At 36.4% G+C, this 18245-nt stretch overlaps 2 protein-coding genes across 2 annotated transcripts in view; one reads left to right on the forward strand and one right to left on the reverse strand.

Moving 5' to 3' along the window:
- Positions 1–850: 850 nt before the first annotated feature.
- mlycd (malonyl-CoA decarboxylase) lies at positions 851–17022 on the reverse strand. Its single transcript, XM_084409427.1, has 5 exons — positions 16380–17022; positions 7173–7285; positions 6923–7079; positions 6504–6656; positions 851–2123 (listed from the first exon to the last, which is right to left on the reverse strand). Exons 1-5 carry the CDS (start codon positions 16923–16925, stop codon positions 1578–1580), a joined length of 1515 nt encoding a protein of 504 aa, XP_084265553.1. The 5' UTR covers positions 16926–17022; the 3' UTR covers positions 851–1577.
- LOC311290737 (DNA topoisomerase I, mitochondrial) overlaps positions 7190–18245 on the forward strand; it is a 44947-nt gene continuing 33891 nt past the window's right edge. Inside the window, exon 1 of the mRNA XM_084409423.1 lies at positions 7190–7329. The gene's annotated coding sequence lies outside the window, so the exon portion shown is untranslated. The remainder of the gene's footprint in view (positions 7330–18245) is intronic.

An 18245-nucleotide genomic window follows, 5' to 3' on the forward strand; every position in this document is an offset into this window, starting at 1 on the left:
CAGACACATATTTTATACTTAATAAGCTTCAGATTTGGGGAAAAAAATAATCTGAAGAGGACAAATTTACTGCGTTTGAATCGTGTCGTGGAAGTTATACTAAGTTGCCCAGCTGTTGCTATGGTAACCGTGTATTTGCCTCATAGTAAAGTACTTGATGTTGTGAAGTAAGGCCATCCAGCCTTGGGCCTGTGACTACAGATGTGCTTTTCTTCACTTCTTCTCTCGCTGTGGGAGGAGTTCCTCAAGGGCATCCTTTAAACATTGTCCTCTTTGTTCCGTTTCCACCTCGTGCTCAGTTTAAGTGAATATCATAAATTTATCATCAATTCATTTTAGCTTTATTTCTCACTTCATTAGATTTTAGGGCACCGCACGGAGGGAGGGGGGAGATGCGTGCCTCCTTTGAGAGTTAAAAATGCAATTTCACAGTCAACTTACACTGAGATACTTTACACAACAATAGAGGGAGAAAAAGACAGGAGGCCTACTTGAACACTGCAGTCTGTTATCAGACACCAGAGTCACGGAGGAATAAAGTGCTTGCTGGAGAGTGCTAAATCTCTTTAAACACCGCCAGTTAAAACGCCATGGAACGGATCTGTCCAAATGTGATAGGATCTGGCCCAACGAGATAGTGTTCTGTCCTCCTGTTAAAAACGTTTGAACACCCTCCATTGCCCAATATCGATCAAACATCCGAGATAGCACATCATGTTTAGAATAGAAACAAAAGAAAGAAAATCAGTTTTGGAAGTAGAAGTTTTATATATAAATAAATATTTGTAGTCACATTGAGTCACATTTGAACATACAGACAGCCATTTCACAGTGAATCAGATCACACTAATGAAGGAATCAAAACATCATTTATTACAGCAGCTTCCACTCAGTCGCGCTGGCACGCTCTCTTACATACACACGCTGAGAAGGCAAAGACATGACAGGGGCTGATAGATTTGTCCTGCTTCATTACCCCCAGTCTTTCAAAGTGTAGCATAAGTCCACATCAAAATCAGCAACCAGCTAATCAAACAGAGGCATAACTCAAGCACTGCTGAAAAGGGCCAAGGCAAATAGAATCGTTCGGACAATTATTTTTCTTCCTTGAAATTAATGGGTGTTTGGCACACCTTAAAAAAAAATGGTGTATGGCAATTCACGTTTCAGTTTTTCCTGTTCAGTTTGAATACCTTCATGTAATACAGTGCACAAATCACATGGACTACTAATGCTTTATCATCCCTTTTGGACACTATGTATGTGGTCATTGTGAACTATTGGAGGAATCTCTAAGAAGAAAGAAATTCATACAGATATTCAGGGTGAGTAAAATGTCCCTTTAAAATTAGATTTATTGGATTATTGTCTTTCAGAAAGGCAGAGTACAACTGCCCATCTCAACTAAAAATGAAATGTCACACAGTCTGGTTTCAGTCACAGAGCCCAATGGATCTGTATAAGGCTCATTTAACCCTCATTGCGTTTATCCACCCAGTGCAGATCAGATATAAAAAATTATAACCCTGAATTTAAGTGCAGATCATCTTGTCCCAATGCAGAGCCACAGATTTGATTCAGAGTTTGCTGCTCTTCTGGAATTGCGACACCAGTCCCAGCACCTGCTCCGAGGCCTTGATGAATTTATTCTGCATGTAGGCAGCGCTGTTAGTGCTGGTCTCTTGCAAAAAGTAGCGATAATTAACCATTATGCCACAGGAGTTGGCGATGCCCCGCGGGCTCGTGTCCGCTTGCCAGTTCAGCCTCCACATGGTGGCACCGTTCTGAAGGTGGAAGTTGGCCACAGGGTTTAGGGCGTAGCCCCGTCGTTTCTCTCCATACAGGTACCAGGCACAGAGCCGCATTAGCGCAGGTTCCAGAGAGCGGATCAGGCGATCCGAGCGGATCCACTCGCTGGTGCCGATGAGCCTGCGCAGGGCCTCCAGAGCCGTAGCACCGGGGGCAGCTCCTGTCACATCCTCCACCTCCCTCCACTCCTGCTCAGAGAGGAGCTCCGTGGCACGTCCCTCCTTCTTGTGTTGTCCGAGAGCCCCTTGTAGCCATGTGGAGAAGCCAGGGATGGGAGACAGACTGGAGAACTGGGCCATGTGGGGGAACTCACTCTGCACAGAAAGATAAACAGACAGTTAACTCTCAAATATCTATCTATCTATCTATCTATCTATCTATCTATCTATCTATCTATCTATCTATCTATCTATCTATCTATCTATCTATCGTGTCTTTTTTTTATCAATCCATCCATCCAATGTCTGCATTTATTTGATCAAAAATACAGTAAAAAGAGTAACGTTGTAAAATACTATTACAATTTTAAATAACTTTCCTATTTTAATATATTTTAAAGTACAGTGCTATGCATAAGTTTAGGCAACCATGCTAAAGTTGACTAAAAAGAGGAATAAAAAATCATATTTTGCAAATTTAACTTAATGCCTTATTTTAAAAAATTAGGAAAAATCCAACCTTTAAGGACACCAATTTTCTTTGTGAATGAATAATGTATCGTAAATAAATAAATGTTCTTCCTTAAAAAGCAGGGTGCATAAGTTTGGGCACCACTATGTTAAATTCCCATAGAGGCAGGCAGATTTTTATTTTTAAGTATTTTTTTTTTTTTTTTTTTAGGATACTATGCATCCTGATAAAGTTCCCTTGGCCTTTGGAATTAAAATAGCCCCACATCATCACATAGCCTTCACCATACCTAGAGATTGGCATGATTTTATTTCATTTAGCCTAATAGCTAGTTTGATTTGCATTGAGAGATGATCTTATGGAAAGTACTCCATGCCAATCTCTAGGTATGGTGAAGGCTATGTGATGATGTGGGGCTATTTTAATTCCAAAGGCCAAGGGAACTTTATCAGGATGCATAGTATCCTAAAAAAAAAAAAAAAAAAATACTTAAAAATAAAAATCTGCCTGCCTCTATGGGAATTTAACATAGTGGTGCCCAAACTTATGCACCCTGTTTTTTAAGGAAGAACATTTATTTATTTACGATACATTATTCATTCACAAAGAAAATTGGTGTCCTTAAAGGTTGGATTTTTCCTAATTTTTTAAAATAAGGCATAAAGTTAAATGTGCAAAATATGATTTTTTATTCCTCTTTTTAGTCAACTTTAGCATGGTTGCCTAAACTTATGCATAGCACTGTATGTGTGAAAATTTTTCACAGAAAAGCAGGCATTACTTTTCAGTGTAACATAATCCTTCAGAAATCATTCTAATATGCTGATTTCCTATTATTATAAATGTTAAAAGCAGTAGTGCTGCTTTTTTTGTGTAAAGAAAGTTCGTAAGAACAGCATTTATTTGAAATCTTTTATAACTTTATAAATGTACTTACTGTCTCTTTTGATCAATTGAATGCATCATTACTGGATACAAGTATTCATTTCTTTCAAAAAATTAACTTTTGGACAGTAGTATATCTTCTTTTTTCTCCTTATTTCATATCCCACACATTCCATTTGCGCTGATTTAAAAACCATGTTGAACAAGTCCACAGTGTCTCTTTCTCTTCGCCCACAAGGGCATAGATACACTCATTTTCTCTCCCTCTTACGCCCACATTCAACCAGAAGAAAGCACTGAACAAACCAAATGTGTCAGACTGGCCCCAGAGGAGCAGAGATTTTAAGTCCTCCACATCTCGAGACCATCACACTTCTCTCTCGCTTTCATTCTTTGCCATGTATCACTCCTTCAGACAGGCCGGAGAGAAGGAAGATTAAGCATGTCCAAGGGTCACCTTTCATTCATCAACTCAATTTACTGTAAAACATTGGTCAGCAGGTTTAAAGCTACAGGGAGCGAGAAAGAGAGAGAATGAAGATCAAGGACAAGAAGAGAGTGAATGTAAGACAGAAAGTGAGTGCAAAAGAGCCCCATGAGGATTCTGCTGAAAGACAAGCAAACCCTCCTCCTCTTCTCCTAAATCACACCGTTACCTTTCTCCACCTCTTTTTTTTTCTGTCTATCATCCATCCATCACGCCAATCATCCCCTTGTGGCATGGTGAGTCACCTTTACTCTTTCTTCAGCAGAAGGATGAGCTCAGACACTCACACTCTTGAAGGTTCTTTATTGGCATATATAGATGCTTTTCCACCGTCAAGCCAAATTGTTCTCATTGCTTAACCCTTAAAACTTGAGAAGACATGTTTGTCTTAAGTTTATAGACCTTAGTCGGGTAAGACGCCATTTTGAATCCATTGAATGCACTGTATTCTATCCCTCACTGCCTCGTTTTCATTCCTGTCAACAATGGTGATACCCTGACAAAGGTCTTTGTAGTTTGAAAGAACGTATAAAGTACCTGCATGCTTAAAAATAAAAGGTTCCAAAAGGGGGTATTCGCAGTGATATCATAGAAGAACCATTTTTGGCTCCCTGAAGAATCTTTTTGTGAACAATTCTTAAAAGGTTACATGATTACACTAACTTTTCCTCAAGTTTAATCACTGTCAACAATAATGACAAAAGAAATCCTCATTTACTTGTTTAAACAGTTAAACTTGCCACTGTTCTTCAGAAAATGGAAAAAATCTATTTATAATTTACAATAGTAACTATAACTGGTGGAATTTTTTTTATTTTGCTAGAAAATATGTGAACCTGGATCACAAAACCAGTCACAAGTAGCACGGGTATATTTTTGGCAATTGTATGGGTCAAAATTATAAATTTTTCTTTTATGCCCAAAATCATTAGGATATTAAGTAAAGATCATGTTCCATGAAGATATTTAGTAAATTTACTACTGTAAATATATCAAACATTTATTTTTGTGAGTGAATGCAGCACAATCGCGAACATAAATGGACAACTTTAAAGGCAATTTTCTCTATGTTTGAATTTTTTGATTTTCAAATAGTTGTATCTCAGCCAAATATTGTCCTATCCTAACAAACCATACATCAATGGAAAGCCTATTCATTCAGCTTTCAGACGACGTATACATCTCAATGTAAAAAAAATTACCCATGTGACTGGTTTTGTGGTCCAGGGTCACATATGGTTGTAAGGCTAATGTGAATATTTATGGACTGAGATGGAGAGAATTCAATTCAAAGATAAACGAGCGATCTACACACACATACTTCAAAAACTAATCTAATTCAAACACAAATCCAGAGCATCAACATGCAGAATTTGCATGAAATAATATCTATCAGCTGTCATTTCCACTCAAATGATGCCTTCAATCTCTCATTCGGGTAAATCAGCACTCAGAGAACTGCAGCCGCTCGCAGAGAGCTCTTTACTGGGGTTTACCTCTATTACACAAACAGCCACCCGGCACTTTGTTTCACCAACACTCGTGCTGAAGAAAAACTCATCCAAATCTATAAACCTGAGTGCCTCTCGTTTCTTTCCCATTTAATTCCGCCTTCATCTAGCAAAGAGGCAGCTCTGTGACATGCCATGTGTCCCTCCTTCCTCATGTTATTGAGGGTGACAGCTGAAATGTTATTAGTTTTCCTGCTTTTTTCTCCCTTCCAGATAGAAACACACAATGTATGTAGATAGAAATGTACAATGCCTGGCACTAGGTGATGCTGTGGGACAAATATATTAAACATATTATAGTATTTAAGGTTGTCAATCAATTACATTTTTTTATTGAATTCATTACAAAATGCCAATTAATTATTTGCATTAAGTTGCAGTTAGTATTTGTTGACAAAATCCCCTAGACAAAGATAATTTGAATACATTACAATTATAGATTAACATAGGCCCTTTTCACACATTAAACCTGGTAAGTTACTGGAAAATTACCATATAGACATTTCTAGTAAACACACCATTTGTACAATTACAGTACCATTATACAGTACCATAAAACTCTCGCTCAATTTAGAAACCACATATTACCCTTACTATTTCTGCCATAGGAAGATATAGTAAAAATTGTAATTTACCAGTAAAGACTGTAGGTGTAAAAGAGGCTATTGATTAAGTGGCTTTAGACCTTGTTTATAAGTCGATATATTGTTTTATTCCTTATTATTTATATATTGTTTTAAGCATTGTATATTGCTTTTTTCAGCATCTCATGCCATGAGCGCCACAATTTAAGATTTAAGAATTTAAGATTTACATTGTAATTTTTAAACCCAATGTAATTCATGTAAATGTTAATAATAATATATTTTTAAAAATCAAACTTTATTAAACTGCTAAAAATGATAAAATTTCATTTCTTTTTTCCCTTAATAACTATTGTTTATTTGAAGAAATGTCTAAAATAATTTATTAATTACTATATCAACCCTTTTAGTTTCTGTTAGTAATATATTACAGATTCATTATTATAATAGTTTATTATAGCATTATATATAGGGGGATTCCTAACATTTATTTTTCATTTACCGAGTTTTCGATGCAATAATTCTTAAAACAGCTGTGATGAACATAACCAGTGCTAACATCTTTTTTATGATTTATGTTCTCATTAATTTGCCCACCTGCAGTTCTCGGACCACCCTCTTGATGAGGTAATTTCCAAGCTCCACCCCCTGCAGCCCAGCCTGAGTGGAGGAGATGGAGTAGAAGATGGCAGCATTGATCTTGTTCACATCCTCGTCTGCATCTAAAGTGGCAAACTCTCTCACGATTCCCTGGGAAAAATAAGAGGCACATAGTAACAGACTCACAGGGGACTCACTGGAGGCATTGGCAGATTTCTGTACATTCTGAGCACATCGTCTTTGTTCTCTGTATTACTCCACTACTGTCTCTGAATACATTTGCCTGATCCTGCACAATGACACTTTCTGCCATTCATGGACCCAATAACACATTTACACTCTATTTAAATTGTAACCATCAAGCCATCAATTATTCTTTGTGATGAAAAACAACTGTGATTTCCATTTGTATTTACCTGGATATTATTTGCTATGTCCTCAGTTAAGGCAACATGCAGCACCACCAGTGGTTCTCCGGGCATCGAAGAGTGGGTGAAGGCATAACATCGACGGTACGGCCCCACTCTGCGTTTGATATCCGTCCAGTTCCGCACAGGGTGGACAGCCTCGTACCTGTAGGATCAGACAGAAGAATAGAAAAGGAAAAAGGCTCAGCTGGGACGTCAAATAAAAAGGAAATGTTTACACGTACGAGAGAGATCTTACTGGCTGATCTTCTGAAGGATTTCGCAAGGGGACTGCCAAGTGATTCTTTCGAGTCGGAGTAACCCAACAGAGAACCATTCTGACAGAAGACTCTTCAGAGTGCTGTTCAGATCCTAACACACCAAGATACACAAACACAGAAGAACAGATGAAGAATGTGAGAAGTGAAGTTTTGAAACTTATTTTTTTGTATACTATTATTTATGTACTATCATATTTTATGAATATTTAGGTTTAATTTTAGTGCTTCAACAAACTTATTTTGATTATAATACTTACATTTCATTTTATTTAAATTCCTGTTTGTTTCAATTAACAATAATAATAATAAGTTATAATAAATTCATTCATAAATAAGTTTTTAGTCGTTTTAGTTAGCCTAACCATAATAACCTTGGATTGAACCTGACCCGAATTAAACCAAATCAATCAGACTCAAACAAAAAGAAATCATTTACTTTTTAAATGTGATTCCAGTCAAACACATTTTTCTAAAGGCACAAACTATAAAACTGTTAAATTAATGTTTATTTTATATTTTTTCACTACAAATCCAACACAAACCTAAAGTTACATATGGAAATATTGAATTGAACCGCCTTGAAATGCAAGGTTTGGAATGCAAAAACGGAGCAATTCCAAGAGGTTCCTCGCACGATCAGTGCTCAGGCCCTAAAAATGGGTCATCCAGAAATCATCACAGTTTTGCGGATAGGTTATTTACATATGGATTAAAAAGTATAGCTGCAAAACCAGCCTGTTTAATCGTAAAGGTCAAAGATAGTGTTGAAAATGGTCATGCAAAACTAAATCATGTGCAAAAAACTTCTTCTTCTCCAATATTATAAATGGACTTCAGGGGGAAAAAAAATAATATGCAGCAAAAGTGTAGATCATTGCCGGTTTAATATTATAATTCATGTGCAATACCCAACGATTTTCAAGAAGCGTTCTCAGTACAGCTGCGCTCATAATGGTGCCTAATTATAAAGTGTGCGGCTTCCGTTGGTGGAATTAATATTTCACAGGCGCTTTCACAGATATTGTGAAGCAACCCCACCAACTCACAGTTGCTTCCATTTCATCTGTCCCGTACACAACACTTTCAGAGGAGTCTCATTTCCCTCTGCAGCTCTTAGCGTCTGCTTATTTGCTCTGGTGGTGTTCTCATTAGAGCACAGGGAACGGTGTTAGCGTCCATTCGAGGACGCTGAAAGATTTCTGTGGTAAACACAGTTCCATTTCATCAAAGAGCTGTTGCTCTCAACATGAGATATAGTTCTGCACTCTCCCTCAAGGGTCAGATTTCTTTCATAATGGTGATGAGCAACACAGCGCACATACAAATATCTAGATCTAGTCGCTGGCGCACTCACACAAAGCAGCTTTAAAAAATCTAGGCTAGCCTGTCCCACAGATGCATGCGCTTAAAATAATTGTGGGCCTGTCAATCAAACATCAACACCGGCCGTCTGTGCGTGCTTCGCCCTCATCTATAGGTAGTACACGTCAAATCTGACCTTATTGTAGCACTTTCAGCGGTACCTGCAAGCAAAAGATCTCGAATTATCATTTCTCAGCACGCTTTTCCCTGTAAAGCCCGCTTGCTTAGATCAGCATGCATAAATGTGCCACTAAGTGATGCATTTGCATGTAGAAAATAACCAGGGGGTGTGAAGGTAAGATGTCTGAAGCTCCCAATAGCTCAATAGCACCAAAACAAACAAAGTTCGGATTGTAGTGTTTCCTGAAAACAGGATGGCTGTTCAAGGAAAGCAGGCCATTGGGGACTGAACTGGAGTAGTAGTCTACAGCATTTTGCTTTTCTGTCTATCTCAGCTTTACTCAGAGTGCAATCCACAGCCTATGGCTGCCCCAGAAGTCACCGTTCCACTTAACATTAAACTCATCAAATCCTCTCTGGGCTGGGAAATTACTTCTAAGCATTTATTCGATATTCTACCTTCAAATTCAGGGCAGCTGAATGTATTCGCCCAAAAAGAGTTTTGTATTTGCTTACACGGCTGAATTTACTCTGGGGCCAAGCGTGCATAAGTGGAATCCAACTTTGATATGTACCATCGCACTGCAGGCCACAACTTTCAAAAGCACCGCACTGTTTGGGCCGTTTTGATATATTTTCTTGTGTGCCTAAGAGAAGGGAAGATATCTGACTCAAACTAAACTATAACCGTCAAGGCAGATGCAGAGATCACAAATTATTAATCCCACCAAAGTGCTAGAAAAACCTTTGCCACGCTGAAACTTAAAAGGGCAGAGAACATTCGCTGCGTGGAAACTGCACTGCACAAAAGCAAGAATGTCAAGGACGTGTCAATGCCTGCACCTGAAATTGGGCTTTTGACATTCTCAGATTTCACCGACATGAATGAAAAGTGGAGAAGGCAGGTGCAAATGGAGGGAATCATGGCATTAGAGCAATACCTGTTCACGCTAAAAATGAAAGCCTGTTTTACACCGTGAGCATTTAAGAAAAATACTTGGTAATATTTTTTATGTAATGCCTTATAATTGTATTATAAGTACTGAATGCATTAATTACTTGCCTTGTAATGCACCGTGCAATGTATTGAATGGTCTCATGAATAAATGTAACCACAGTTATATTTATAATAATACTTTCATACATTATTATAATACTTATCTATTCATTAAACTCACCTTTAGCAAGTATGATGCATTAAAACACATGACAAACTAGCAATTTCAAATGTAACAAAAATTCTGCAAATGTTATAATGGATTTTAACTTTGTTTACAAGAATTATAAATACCTTTATAATGCATTATATACGTTTAAAATCATAAATGTAGCTTTGTAAAATATGCTGTAAAATATATAAATGGCTTAAAGGGATAGATCATCCAAATTCGGTCATTATTTACTCGCCCTCTAGTGGTTTAAACCTGTATGATTTTCTTTCCTCTATGAAACACAAAAGAAGATATATTTAAAATGTCAGTAGGGTCCAAACAATATTTTTTGGGTGAAAATTTTTAATTATTTTCTTATAAACTTAACTAACTGTTAAGTAGGCTAAGTAGGTTTACACCAAAAGCAACACATAAATGTAAACACTTTCAAAATATTAAATTCATAAATGCAGCTTAGTAAAATATCTTGAAATAGTGGAGCAGCTAAGTGATATAATCGTTCAGTTTATGATACAAGCGTGAAAATTGGCATGAGCAGTCTCCATGGGTCACTTGACAAGAAAATTGTCCGAGCCACTTGAAATTTCAAAAATTTTCAAGATGGCCGATGGCCGACACCTTAGTGGAGCAGTTAAGTGATATAGTGGTTTATTTGGTGATACAAGCATGAAAATTGGCATGAGCAGTCTCTGATGGTCACTAGACAATAAGCCACCCACAGCTACTTGAAATTTCAAGATGGCGGCCATTTTTCAAGATGGCCACCACCAGTGGAGCAATTAGGCTTAAGAAATCATTTACTTGGTGATACAAGCATGAAAATTGCCATGAGCTGTCTCAAAGGGTCATTTGACAAGAAACCACCCACAGCAACATAAAATTTCAAGATGGCGGCAATTTTTCAGGATTACTGCCACCCGCCATGTGGATCTTTAAATGATACATTTTCTCATAGAAATGTATTGGGTTCCTCAAAAGACTCTGTCAAGAGAGGTAGTTTGACTGTGTTTTGTCTGACTCCTCACCCATGACCTGTCCAGTTTGGTAAAGCCTGTCAGGAGTTGCCTCCCACCGGCATAGCTCTCAGGGTTCATTGAGGTACACAAGCTCCCTTACCACGACAAGGTAACAAGTGACCCACAGAGACTGCTCATGCCAATTTTCATGCTTGTATCACCAAATAAACCACTATATCACTTAACTGCTCCACTAAGGTGTCGGCCATCTTGAAAAATGGCCGCCATCTTGAAATTTCAAGTGGCTCGGACAATTTTCTTGTCAAGTGACCCATGGAGACTGCTCATGCCAATTTTCACGCTTGTATCATAAACTGAACGATTCTGCCAAACATAAGCACTTAGCCGCTCCACTAAAATGGCATATAGAAATATTAGAGTGTTACTCAAATTGATATAGTTATTGCTGTTTTTGGTTTAGGATTCAAGCCAAATATTTGTTTCCCCAGTACATCACTAATGCTTCAAAATGCTTTTTTTTTAATGCTTCAGAGAGTAGACAACTCCTGCTATAATATAAACCTAATGTAAATCTCAAAACTAATGGACTGAGGAAATGTAAATGGCTTACTGACAAGGCACCCAATGTAACTTTCAATCACTAATATTGCAGAGGGCAAATCAGTGCAGTCAACCTAAATTGCTCTGAGGAAAACTGCGGAAAGCTTGCTGAGAGTCCAATACAATGCAGACTCAGATGAAATCTGCAGGACACCTGTTTGAGTCCAGACAGACTACATCTGTTTATCGATTATATATCAAGAGGTGCACCTGCCCAGAGATTTGAACTGACATTTCTTTGGGATCCTGATAATTCTGCTCGAGAGAGTTTGGGAAGAATGATTAAAGTTTACTGCAAAGCTCAGCATCTTAGCTGTTCTCTGTCTTGACCGATTATTGTCATTTTAATGCATTTTGCTCTTCAGCACTCTGGCTGGTTGGAGGTAAGCTAAATCAGTTCAGGTGCTAGTTCACAGTTTATGGTGAATTCACTCTCTTTGTCTGTGAATCAGAGTTGTTGTTGTCATTTATAATACTAACATAGGGTACACAGAGTATTAAAGCAGTTTATTTTTACACCAATCTTGAGAAGTGATTTCTAATTAACAAGTAAATTAATGTTAATATATTCCTGATTATTAATTTGAAGCAGTAAGAATGTTGAAGAAAATATGGTTTGCAATGTCACACTTCATTCCAGTCCATGTACTAATAATATCCAATGTATTTTTTGATCACTTTATGAACACATTTTACTGAAAACTGCGCTGTTCAATTCGTAAAGCTTGCGGAGCCTGCAACAGTAACTAATCTTAGCAATGGTTCAACTGATGGACAGTTTGGGTGACACGACACCTCCTTACGCTGCATCAGGCTGCTATTTCACCCCACTGTCACTAACTCAGACATATTAATGGCACAGAATCTGATTTCTGATAGGGCCTAGTGGGCTGGAGGTGTGCCAGACAGTTTCTCTGAAGCATTCCTTTGGGGATATGCTGTAATGCAATATTATTATAGATAGAGAGAAGCAAGGGAAGCCAATGCTGAGAGCTGTGCTAACACTCACTAACAGGTAAAAGGGCTTTTAAATGAAGTGCAGAATACACAATGAATGGTCATGTGGCCAAATTATTGCTTGGCTGAATGTCAGCTTGACATCAATTGTGCTTTCAGAAAGTATTCAGCTTTCATTGATCGTTTCCCACTCTTATGTCAAATTACAACCTATTTAAACTGAAATTTTATTGAGTAATTCTGTATCATATATACAAATGGTTGTTTATAATGGAAAAGGTTCTTTAAACACGCTAAGTTGTTTGTTTCTTTTAAAACTGCTCACTGGAAGGTTTCTTGAGGAACCAAAAATTGATTATTCTATGGCATTGCAACAATTTATATATACTAAAATACTCAAGTACTCAAAATATTGGAACCTATGTACACTACCGTTCAAAAGTTTGGGGTCAGTAAGATTTTTAATGTTTTTAAAAGAAGTATCTTCTGCTCACCAAGGCTGCAGTTATTTGATTAAAAATACAAGCAAAAACAGTAATATTGTGAAATATTCCAATTTAAAACAGCTGTTTTCTGTGTGAATATACAGTAAAGTGTCATTTATTCCTGTGATCAAAGCTGAATTTTCAGCATCATTACTCCAGTCTTCAGTGTCACATGATCCTTCAGAAATCATTATAATATGATGATTTGATGCGCAAGAAACATTTAAGATTATTATTAATGTTGAAAACAGTTATTTACATTTTTATTTCATGATGCTATGATGAATAGAAAGTTTAAAAGAACAGCATTTATCTGAAATCTAAAGCTTTTGTAACATTAAACACTACCGTTCAAAAGTTTGGGGTCAGTAAGAATTTTTATTTTATTTTTTGGGGAAAGAAATTAAATAAATCAATACTTTTATTCATCAAGGATGAGTTAAACTGATCAAAAGTTACAGTAAAGACATTTATAATGTTAGAAAATATTCTATTTTAAATAAATGCTGTTCTTTTGAACTTTCTATTCATCAAAGAATTTTGAAAAAAAAAAAGGATAAATTTTCAACATTGATGTTTTTTGAGCATCAAATCATCATGAATGATTTCTGAAGGATCATGTGACACTGAAGACTGGAGTAATGATGATGAAAATTCAGCTTTGATCACAGGAATAAATTACAGTTTAAAATATATTAAAATAGAAAACAGTCATTTTAAATTGTCATAATATTTCACAATATTACAGTTTTATTTTATTTATTTTTTTATCAAATAAATGCAGCCTTGGTGAGCAGAAGATACTTCTTTTAAAAACATTAAAAAATCTTACTGACACCAAACTTTTGAACGGTATATATATATATATAGGTTCCAATATTTTGAGTACTTGAGTATTTTAGTACTTTTTCAATTTTTTTTAAGAAATAGTAGCCAATGTGTAGTAAGCAATACACTAATATTCTTTTTTTAACATTAAGGGCCAGATCTACTTAGCAGGCCAAATTAGCATGAGAGTGCAATCCCATAAAAGTGCCGATGGGAGTGGTAAGCACTGCGAGTGGTCTACTGATGACGTGCACATTAAAGAACACAGATGACCAACACAAGAGCAGCACAAATAGCGTCTGGTTTAAAACATGCTTTTTTTGGGCGGTAAATAATGGTGCAAATACCAGTAAATTGAACCGCAAAAATAACTGTGCTCATGCCTGTTCAGCACAAATTTTTTCACTGCGTGTAGCCTAATAAATCCTGACAGTAGTTTGTTTTAACACCAAAAGAGGGTTTGCGCTGGTGCAAGCTGTTAGTAAATCAGACCCTTATTCACAATTCACCTCATGTATTCAATTCCTATGTTTTCCAATCCACCTGTGTTCAAAAAAAAAAAAAAAAACACTTGAGAAGGCTATATAAAAACACTGACTGAGTTTCAAACTTTCCAAAAATCACTATGAAGTCCTTTGTAACAAAATGGGGGAAAAACATTGGAGTTTGGACTGCTTCAAAAAATAAGCATCAGGACAAGATACTGTGCAAGTGACCCAGAGGCCGTCTTCAACACTAAGAGCATTGCACATCTCTTTGGCTGAAACTGTCTTCAGACTTCAATGATTTCTTTGCACTTCACAGAAAAACTCACTTTTGAAAAAGGCTGAGAATGTCATACTGATGTTTGCTAGGCACCATGAGAGAGAACCTGAAATATATATATATATATATTTGGTCTGGTAAGACCTAATTGGCCTCAAAACACTCAAATCAAATGAAGCCCAATATGCAGTAATTCCTCATAGATCTTATTCAAAGTAGATGCCGCATTAAATTGTACCTTCTTTATTAGAACCTTCTTCCACTATAAATAACCTTTTGTGCAATGGAAAGATTCCATGGATGCTAAAGGTTCATTGATGATATTTTTTTAAGAGTGTATAACACACACAGCGTGAAGCATGGCATTATCTTTCTCTTTCTATGATTGTTGCCATCAAGGGCATTATAGATGAGGCCAATTACAGATACATCTTTGAGGAGAAACAGTGTCAATCTGTTGAGTTCATGGAATGAAAAACTATTTTTCAACAGAGAAATGACCAAACCAGACTTGAATCCTAATGAATGGCTTATTCTCAGTATGACCAAATATTTTCTACACTGATTTTGAGGAAAAAGATCTCTGGATTCTGTAGAAAGGATTTTAAACATGGTGAATGTGTAAAATGAAGCTGAAAGCATAATCAAAGTTGACAAAATATTTAACACACAAACATGCAAGGGGATTTGTTGAATTTTGGGAAAGACAAGTGTTACGATACTGCAGAATTCTGCAGGGGGAAAAAAATGGATAAAAATCTAAAATTTCTAAAAGCATAAAGTTCGAACTAAAAAAAACATTCTTGATCTGAACAATTAATTCAAAAATAATTTCTCTTCTTTAACAGATGAGAAATTGTATCAATTTGACCTAATTTAGAGGAGCTAAAACAGGAACAAAATGTTGGACTGACTTGTACACAGAGACATGTGTCCATGTGACGTCGTGACTTAAATTAAAACATGATTCCATGAATTCAAACGTATATTTGACACCACAACATAACAAACTATGTCCCAGCTGAAGCCTGTGACGTTCACAAATGTGGGACAAAGGTCATCTGGCACCAAACACTACCAGCCATGTGAAATCAAAGACCACCAGGATCTAAAGTAGGGGAAAGGGCAAATCCCATAGTTTCCATGCCATGTCATAACCAAAGCCTTTTTTTTTTAGGAATGCTGACACCATCTGAAAAGCCAAAAGGTCATTCCATGACGCGTGTGCCTACCTACACAGTGTTTATTAAAAAGATGATGAATTTTCTACATATTATCAAGTTTTCGATAGCCAGCTATTTACTGTACAAAATCATGTAAACAGAGTTATAAATAAATACATATAAATAAATAAATAAATAAATAAAAAAGCTATAGGAAATAAGAAACTATAAAAAAATAAAACTTAGAAAAAATAAAAATAATAAAAAAGGTTTACACTCATAGCCTGTGGACACAACTCAACTTTTTAGTTCACTAAAATCAGGAGAGTAACTTAATTAGATTACTTTTTCAAGAAGTAACGAATTACTTTTAAATTTACAACAAAATAATTGAGTTACTTTTTCAAATAAGTAAAGCAAGTTACTTTGCTTTCCCATTTATTGATCATAAAAGGATCATCTCACTTTTGGTGTGGAATGGACTTTATATTTGACAAAAATAGAACTTTTGTTTTTTGCTATTAAAAACAAACAAGCAAGCCCAGCCAAGGTGACGTAGCCTATTGCTTTCCATAAAACGTGACACAGGTAGTTACTTTTTTAGGGTAAGGAGTCGGACTACTGCAACACATTACTTTTAAAGGTACCTTCATACCTCTGTATGGAGGACACAAACTCCACCTTTTTTTCTTGGAATGACCCCAAAAACAATTACATTTGATATCTACATAAAACGATGAAATGATGAGTATTTACCCTCATATGTGGGCTGTCACTAATTTTTGAGGATGCGAACTCGATGAGATCTGCCCTGAGGTCCACCAGAAACTTCACCCCTCCCTGAACCTTGCTGATGTGCGTGAGGAGCTGTCGGTACCGAGGTGTCAAACTGTACCGTAACCTGTCCTCCACCTGCAGGATCGTGGCCACATCCCGCCCCTGAGTGTCCAGCAACTTCGCAGCCAGATCCGAAGCCCATCTGTGATCTACCCCGAAATCATGAGATAACTTCTCGAGAAACTCCAGTCTTTGCTCTTTCTCTAAACTATTGTAGAAGAGCATAAACTCCAGACTGTTGGATTCAGGTGGAGGTGGTGATTTTTCTCTCATCTCATAGGTGGGCAATGGGACCAATGTCTTTTTCAGGATCTCCTCCATGCTATTGTGCTCTGCGATGGAACTGCATGGATACATGTTTCTGAACTCCCACACTCTGAGTCCCTGGACCGTTTTTAATACAGCTCTGTGTCGATAATACTTTAGCAAAGAACGAGCGGCTGTAGATAAGTGGAAAGGTGTCATTGCGCGCCTGACAAATTCGCACCAGAAATAAACCTTGTATACAATGCTGAAATGCACATCTACTTCCGGGATCTCTTAAAGGAACCGTGCACAATTGTATGTCAAATGCATGACAGTACAAAGAACAACTTAATACATTGTGATCCTCTGTATAAGTATGTTGTTATTGTTCTGTTTGCCAAAAAAAAAAAAAGATCCTACAAACTCTGAACTAATCTAAAAAAAAAAAAAAAAAAAACGCTATCAAAAATGATAACACTAGTAACCAGGGCCCAGTTGTTCCAAAAAGTTTAATCTGGATCAGAATTTTTCAAAGCAAAATTGGATTGGATCACCCTTATCCAGATACACTTTTTATTTACACTTTCAGATACACATATTTCAATGTTTTTGCCTTCTCTCAGACAATTTTGTGTAGCGTTCACCCGAGAAACTTTGTGTTCGCTCGCAAATAACTTCTGACAGGTTCATCTCTTATGATAGTGCCAATGCAGTTTACAGTGATAAAAAAAAAAAAAATGTAAAAAAAATTTGTGTGTGTATTACTTGATACAAATGTTATTTTTTGACCAGTCTTAGTTTTATTACATTTTTGTTCCTGAAATCCACCCTTCTGCTGTGATAATCCGTTATCCCAATATTACTAGAAACTTTCGAACAGAAACTGGTGATTTGATCCAGATCAAAACCAAGATTGGATTTTGTGTTCTAAACTGATTTCAGAATCCTTTTTTTTTTTTTTTTTTTACAACCCATTTTCAAGATTTGATCCAATCTGATCCGATAACGTTTGAACAACTGGGCCCAGGGGATTAAATTGAGATTTTGAAGGCTAGGAAACCCATCACCACTCCCCGGCTAAATTATTTTAGTAAAAGTAAAACATAAAAGTAAAAAGAAGGCTATGTAAAGCAAAAATAAGTAAATAAATAAATGAATAAACAATTAAATTATTCTATAAAGTCTTTATCAAAAGTTAAGATTTCTGTTCTAGAAATGTATGCAAATGAATGTGCCTTGTTTGAGTATTTAAACATAAAGTTTCATAAAACTTGTCATACAAAACAATTGTCTTTTTGTACTGTGATTAATCAACTGGTGAAGAAGGCTATTAGTTAAAATCTCCAGTTCACCGTGGTGTCTTACCTTTAAAAAATCAGACCATAACAAATGATATTTTAAGACATGTATAATACTATAATGATTAATTATATTATTAAATATTATTTTAATAGTTACTGTCCGGAGAAATCACTCTTATCTTTCTCAGAAGAGTGCTTTACTGGTGGAATCTGGAATCATGTTGTTTTTTTGACAGGA

This window comes from Rutilus rutilus (genome assembly GCF_951802725.1).
Source record: "Rutilus rutilus genome assembly, chromosome: 5".
Classification (NCBI taxonomy): domain Eukaryota; kingdom Metazoa; phylum Chordata; class Actinopteri; order Cypriniformes; family Leuciscidae; genus Rutilus; species Rutilus rutilus.